The 7,214-nt window shown below is 48.6% G+C and overlaps 1 protein-coding gene across 2 annotated transcripts in view; it reads right to left on the bottom strand.

Annotated features, from left to right (window-relative positions):
• MTAP (methylthioadenosine phosphorylase) overlaps positions 1 to 7,214 on the bottom strand; it is a 45,358-nt gene that overhangs the window by 28,935 nt on the left and 9,209 nt on the right. Inside the window, exons 2-4 of one of the 2 annotated variants that reach the window (XM_006768704.2) lie at positions 7,038 to 7,124; positions 5,897 to 5,955; positions 4,109 to 4,276 (exon numbers count right to left, since the gene is read on the bottom strand). In XM_006768704.2, the coding sequence (XP_006768767.1) occupies positions 4,109 to 4,276; positions 5,897 to 5,955; positions 7,038 to 7,124 (314 nt within the window). The remainder of the gene's footprint in view (positions 1 to 4,108; positions 4,277 to 5,896; positions 5,956 to 7,037; positions 7,125 to 7,214) is intronic. The other variant, XM_015567181.1, reaches the window with a different exon arrangement.

The raw sequence follows: 7,214 nt of genomic DNA, 5'->3' as shown, positions 1-7,214 counted from the left end.
TATCTAAGAAAAGAGCAGTATGGAAATTAACCATCACTCCATCACTCCGTCACAAAGATGGTGGTGCCCAGTCCCCTCAGCCCGGTTGCTGCACTGTCAGGCTTTTCACCACTCCGGCTGGCTGATCATGGCAATATCCAGGCCTGTCAGCCCCTCCATGAGGCTGAATGCTGCATCCAGGGGGCACACGCAAGTGGGTGGGGACTTGACTCTGGGTCTTCTGGTGCAGGGGGACTTGATGCTATGTCCCCGTTTGTGCTGGCCAGCAGGTGGACATCCTCCAAGGGGTCCCAGACTGTGAGAGGGCACAGGCTGGGCTGAGGGACCCCCACGAGCGCACAAATTTTTGTGCCCCAGGCCACTAGTCTAATCTAATAAAGACAAATAGGGTAATTAACCGTACCTCCAACATGCTTCCCATTGGCTAATCAGGGTGATATGCAATTTAACTGCCAACCAAGATGGCAGCCGGCAGCCAGGCAGCTGAAGCGAACAGGAGGCTCGCTTGCTCCAATGATGGAGGAAGCCAAGGTTCCACGCCTGCCTTGCCGGGCTCTGAGCTGCATTCTAAGAAACAATGTTGCAATTATAGAAGCCAAACAAACCCGATACCTGCTTTCAGCTGTCAGAGCTGGAGCGAGCAGGACCGCAACAATGTTGCAATTATAGAAGCCAAACAAACCCTAGATACCTGCTTTCAGCAGCCGAGGCCTCAAGCTGGAGCAGGCCTCAGAGCTAAAGCCGGCTCTCAGCTCCAGTGACAGCCATAGAAGGTGAATAAATCCCTGAGTAAAAGAGAAAAAGGAGAGGTTGGGAGCTTCAGTCACCCGCCAGTCTGAAAACAGCCCTCAGCCCCTCACCCAGACTGGCCAGGCACCCTAGTGGGGACCCCCAACCTGAAGGGGGTGCAACCAGCTGCAAACAGCCATCAGCCCCTCACCGAGGCTGGCCTGGTCACTATGATACACACTGACCACCGGGGGCACACACTCAATACAGGAGCTGCCCCTGGTGGTCAAGGAGCTCTCACATGGGAGGAGCTCTGCTCAGCCACAAGCCAGGCTTATGGCTGCCAGTATAGCGGTGGTGGTGGGAGCCTCTCCTGCTTCCTCAGTAGCATTAAGGATGTCCGACTGCAGCTTAGGCATGCTCTCCACTGGCAAATGGACATCCCCTGAGGACGGCCGGGCTGCCAGAGGGATGTCTGATTGCCAGCTTGGACCCAATCCCCCAGGGAGCAGGCCTAAGCCAGCAAGTGATCATCCCCTGAGGGGTCCCAGACTGTGAGAGGGCACAGGCTGGGCTGAGGGACCCCCCACTCGAGTGCACAAATTTTTGTGCACCGGGCCTCTAGTAATAATAGTAAAAGGCTAATATGCAAATTGACTGAATGGCAGAAAGGCCGGTTGCTATGATGCACACTGGCCAGCAGGGGGCAGACGCTCAATGCAGGAGCTGCCCCCTGGTGGTCAGTGCACTTCCATATGGGGAGTGCCACTCAGCCAGAAGCTGGCTCATGGCTGGCCAGCACAGAAGTGGTGTCAGGAGCCTCTCCCACCTCCGTGGCAGCACTAAGAATGTCCAACTTACGGTTTAGGCCCGATCCCTTGGGGGCGTAAGCCTTTAGTCGGACATCCCCCGAGGGCTCCCTGGCTGCCAGAAGGATGTCTGACTGCAAGCTTAGGCCTGATCCCCCAGAGAGTGGGCCTAAGTCAACAGGTGGACATCCCCCAAGGGGTCCTGGACTGCATATGGGCACAGGCCGGGCTGAGAAACCCCCCCACTGAGTGCACAAGTTTTTGTGCACCAGGCCTCTAGTCTATAATACTTGAGCAATGCGGATCATTCTGAATAAGGAGTTTTAAACTCTGCTATATTAAACAGCCACATTATAGCCCTGGCCAGGTTGCTGTTGGTTGGAGCATCATCCTGCACACCAAAAGGTTGTAGGTAAGATTCCTGGTCGGATGTGTATGGGAGGCAACCAATGGATGTTTCTCTCTCTCCCTTCCTCTCCCTAAATTAATAAACATATCCTTGGGTGAAGATTAAAATCAAATCAAACCACCACCATAGTACAACCATTTTCTTAAACAATTATCTCCAAACCACTGAACTCTGACAGCCACAGAGACTTTGATGATATCCCCTCAACACAAACTCCAGCTCCTTCTCCCTTGGTGTGACCATGTTCATTCAATCACTCGAAAAATACTGACCGAACAACCACAGGCCAGGCAATGTGGGTGTTAGGGATAAAGCAGCTAACAGGAGGGTCTTTACCACAGATGGTTTATATTCTATCACAGGGGCAGACAGACAATACATAGATAGTGTCAGGTGCTCAACAAAGACAGGAGAAATGACAGGGGCTGGGAGGAGCATGTAATGATTTTAATCTACCCGTTACATATTAGGTTGAACCACACGAAACTGCCGACCTCCGGCCATTTCTAATTTACAGAATGCTCCATTTCCTACGGGTGTATCTGAGAGCTTCCTTTCATAGGGGGACAATCAAGAATCCTTCTGATGGACGACAAATTATAACAAATCCCCGAAAGGCAGCAGACACCCAGAACTGGCTGACTCAACCTCCCTTCCATAACAGAAGACGTAGGAGAGGCTCTGGGTATATAGTAAGTTCAGAGGTAATGAGGGGAGGAGCAGGATGACTGCGGGGTGGTCTAGGTGACTGAATGGGGGACTCTGGTAGGAACTCCAAATAGCTCACACTCTTTGGCACTTCTCCCCACCACTCTGAATGAAGGTGCAGAGCGCAGTCACCTGTCTCCATCCAGAGCACCTTGGGAGGCGGTTATTTCCACCAGGAATGGGGCGCGGGAGGGGCGGGAAGGAATCCCCACCGGATTCCCACCTTCCCTTGTAATTTCTTACACTACTTCTAAAGGCAGAAGCAGCCCAGGATCTTGGCAGCCTATTACTGCTTAATTTTGGGGGTAAAGAAACATTATATCTCACGTGTGTAAATGACAAAAATCCCTAGCTCCTGAACCAACTGTGGCCCTGCACCCACCAGACATTATTTCCCTCCTGATAGGATGCAGAGGATTCTGCCAAGAATTTGAACCTGGTTCTGATAAGGCCTCCAGAGCTAACCACTGATTTCCGGCAAAGACAGGAGACAGGAAGACGTCAAACGACACTTAGGGGTGCAAACAGCAAAATCCAGCACGTGGGGAGACTCCCCAGGATGAGAAAGGAGGCAAGGGGATGGGGACCTCTAGACCAGCGGTTCTCAACCTGTGGGTCATGACCCCTTTGGGGGTCAAACGACCCTTTCGGGGGTCGAATGACCCTTTCACAGGGGTCGCCTAAGACCATCAGAAAACACATATATAATTACATATTGTTTTTGTGATTAATCACTATGTTTTAATTATGTTCAAGTTGTAACAATGCAATTGGGGGTCACCACAACATGAGGAACTGTATTAAAGGGTCACGGCATTAGGAAGGTTAAGAACCACTGCTCTAGACAAAGAAGCAGATTCATGAATACACTCGTGTGTAACCAGTGGCCTCCTCTGGCCCCTTATTTGAGCAAATCAACTAGAAAAAGAAAGTTTGTGAGATAAGAGGAAAAAGGAGAACATTGCCTGGACACTTAATACTAAGGAAATATTAAGCAACTTTTTCTTTTTTAAAGAGTCCTTATCTTTTAAAGTTACAAATTGCAGTGAACTGATAAATGCTGAAATGATTATTATTCTTTTTGGTATATGTGTAAGAACTCCCACAATAAAAAGCTTAAAACAAGCCTGTGGGCCTGGCTGCTATGGCTCAGTGGTTGAGTGTCAACCTATGAACCAGGAGGTCACGGTTTGATTCCTAGTAAGGGCACTTGCCCAGGTTGTGGGTTTGATCCCCAGTGTCAGACATACAGGAGGCAGCCAATCAATGATTCTCTCTCATTATTGATGTCTCTCTCTCTCTCTCTCCCTCTCAGAAATCAATAAAATATATTTAAAAAACAACAACAGAAGTCTGTGGGTCTTCCTCCCCCTCCCCCCAAGTTCCCGCACACTGTCCATCTGAGCTGGGAATGGTCTTCCAGGGGCCTACAGCGGTGTAGAGGATGGCATACCTGTCGATGAACTGGTCAATAATGACGATATCGCCGGGCTGTATCTCCTCCCTCAAGGAACCGCAAGCTGTGGTCACTATGACATGAGTACAGCCCTCCTCCTTCAGGGCCCAGATGTTCGCCTGATAGTTGACGTTGGAAGGCATGATGGTATGCTGCCTCCCATGCCTGCGGGAAGAAGAGCGAATGTGGTCGGTGAGTGAGCAGCACGTTTTAATTGTGTCAGAAGAGAAAACCAATTTACAGCCCTTTCCACCAACGCGCTTCCGTTGGCAGAGGGGGAAAAAAGAGGCTGGGCCGTAACCAGCCAACTCGAAGTATAAACCATTCGGTTTTAAAGGGCAGTTCGGAGTCTGTGTCCTTATTCTCCTATCGAGAGCAGGTTCTCACTTACTTAGAATTCCCTGTCCAGGAAGCCGAGTTGTGTCTACCCAGCAGGACGCCAAGCCCCCCAAACAGAGGCATCTGGTCTATGATCCCCAACACAGAAAACAAGAGGTGCCCGTGAAGAAAGCCTCTGAGTAGAAAGAAAAGCTCAAGCTTCCAGGTGAAGCTCTCCATTGCTTCTGCCCGGCCACCCAACTAAGTTAACAAAGCGTTTAAAACATGAGGTTTCATCTGAGCACTGATCGCTTACGCATGACCCATGTGACGGGCTGAACTGCGGCCCCCTCCACTCCTATGCTGAGCTCCTAACCCCTAGGACCAGCAGAATGCGACCCTATTTGGAGGTAGGGTCTTCAACAGGGTAATTAAGTTAAAATAAGGTCATTAGGGTGGGCCCTAATTTAACACAAATGGCACCCTTACTAGAAGAGAACATCTGGAGAGATACGCAGAGAGCATGTGTGAAGATACAGGGACAAGAGGGTCATCTACAAGCCAGAGAGGCCTCCAAGTGACCCTTCCCTCCGGGCCCCCAGAGGAAGCCAATCCTGCTGACACCCTGCAGGTGGACCCGAGACTTGAGGCCAACCCATGGGATTCAGCAGAGCTGCTGGGAGTCCCTCCAGGCTCCATCCTGAGAGCAGAGACCCGCCCGCGGGCCTTGCAGGGGAGGGCTGCTATCACATGACCTGCCCCTGCCGAGGGTCATGCGGCAGAGAATGCGCACAGCATCGAGGAGCTGAATTCTGCCAACAGCCACGTGAGCTGGAATGAGGATCTGGAACTCCAGGTGAGAACAAGGCCTGACTCTACCTTGTGTGACCTTGAGTAGCGGACTGAGCTAAGCTGTGCTCACATGGCTGACATCCCGAAACTATGAGATCACGTGTGCTGTTTTAAGCTGCTAAATGTGTGGTTAATTGTTATGCAGCAACAGAAAACCGACACATGTATTTTCTAACAATGTGATGCAAATGATTTTTCTCCCTCTATACCGGGAACCCTGCAAAACTTATTCAGATAACAAGGGTGCAGAAACCACTTCAGGGACACAAAACAGACTCCCCAAAAATAGAACTATAGTAATATTCACTGAATAAAACAGTTTTCTTTTATCTTGTTAACTAGAAAAAGAGTTTCAACTTTAGTCAAATGCATCCTATCACTCATTGGATTGTTCTAACTACTCTCCCAACCTAAAAAGGGGATCCCATTTAGGTTGATGAGATATGAATCAGTTTAACTTGCCCCAAACACCGTAAGGGGTGAATAAAGGTGAATGAAATACGTTGGCTCCACCAGCACATAAAACTCATACCTGCATCATTACTCTTTCTGGGTTTTAGATTAAATTTAAATTCTCCTTCAATAGTAACATTTGAAAAGCTTAAAACACCTTACCTTGCAAGGAGGACGCAATCAACATTCTTTATCTTCCCCAAAATTAAGGCATCAGAAGGCTGCACACAATGAAGAATGATCACAACTCAGTGATTTGAAAACACAGATGAACAATTAAAAAGCTGCCACTTCGACGGTTCCACCATGAAAGGTTCCATGGAAACTTGGGCGTTGGACCACACACTTTAAAGAAGAAATTCGTGTTGTGTTCAGCTTTTTAAAGTGTTCTTATTTAAAAAAAAAAAAAAGTGTCCTTATTAGCAGCACAGTTAAAGCACCTGAAATGCTCTAGGGCAGCGGTTCTCAACCTGTGGGTCCCGACCCCTTTGGGGGTCGAACGACCCTTTCACAGGGGTCACCTCAGAGCATCAGAAAACACATATATAATTACCTATTGTTTTTGTGATTAATCACTATGCTTTAATTATGTTCAATTTGTAACAATGAAATTGGGGTCACCACAACATGAGGAACTGTATTAAAGCGTTGCGGCATTAGGAAGGTTGAGAATATACTATAATATAGCAGAACTCGGAAGACCTGAGGTCGACCTAAGGACTCGCTGAAAAAGAGGGCTTGGTTGGGACCCTCAGATGCAGGGACCTTCAGAGCCGGATGGAAAACTGCAATGTTTGGAAGCAGCACGAGGAGCAGCCCCCTTTAAATAGAAAAGGAGGGTTTTACTGTATTCCCAGTTATGCGATCCTGTCACGGATCCCCACGAAATCCCCTTTTGGGCCAGGGCTTACTTTGCTGCTTCCTCCCATGGCCTTTCTCCTCAATTAGTGTGACGTGACCTACATGACAGCTTCTAATGTAACCAGATTAGAAGCTGATTTACATGTTTTAAATGCAGAGAACTGAAGGGTACAGTTGCTATGTCTAAGATGAGTATGTGGCTTCTAGGAATGTAAATTGAGAAGTAATTTGCACATGTTCAACAGCAGTGCTTTTAATGTAAGAAGTCCGGGTGCCCTTTCGAGACACTGACTCCGCTGGTAGAACCCACTGACTGGACAACCGGCCCCTCTCAGCCTGAGGCAGGCAGCCCCGGGGCTGACAAGACAACAGCCATTTAAAAAAATTATTTTAAACTTAAAAATCAAGCCAGCTGGTATGTCTTCATTAACTGGGTACTAACCTTGCCAAATGGAGTATCCACATATTTCTCGGTTCTTCCTTCTAAGATTTCTGGATCATCCAGGCCTGTTCCACCAATGATCCCAATCTAAAGGGAGACCACAAAAAGGTACCATATTTCACCAGTTTCCGTTAGAAACAAGATCAGAAGCAAATTCGTTTACTCACGTTCTTCTCC

The sequence above is a fragment of the Myotis davidii genome, unplaced genomic scaffold (genome assembly GCF_000327345.1).
Source record: "Myotis davidii unplaced genomic scaffold, ASM32734v1 scaffold1343, whole genome shotgun sequence".
Lineage (NCBI taxonomy): Eukaryota > Metazoa > Chordata > Mammalia > Chiroptera > Vespertilionidae > Myotis > Myotis davidii.
This window is presented reverse-complemented; position numbering and strand designations above follow the sequence as displayed.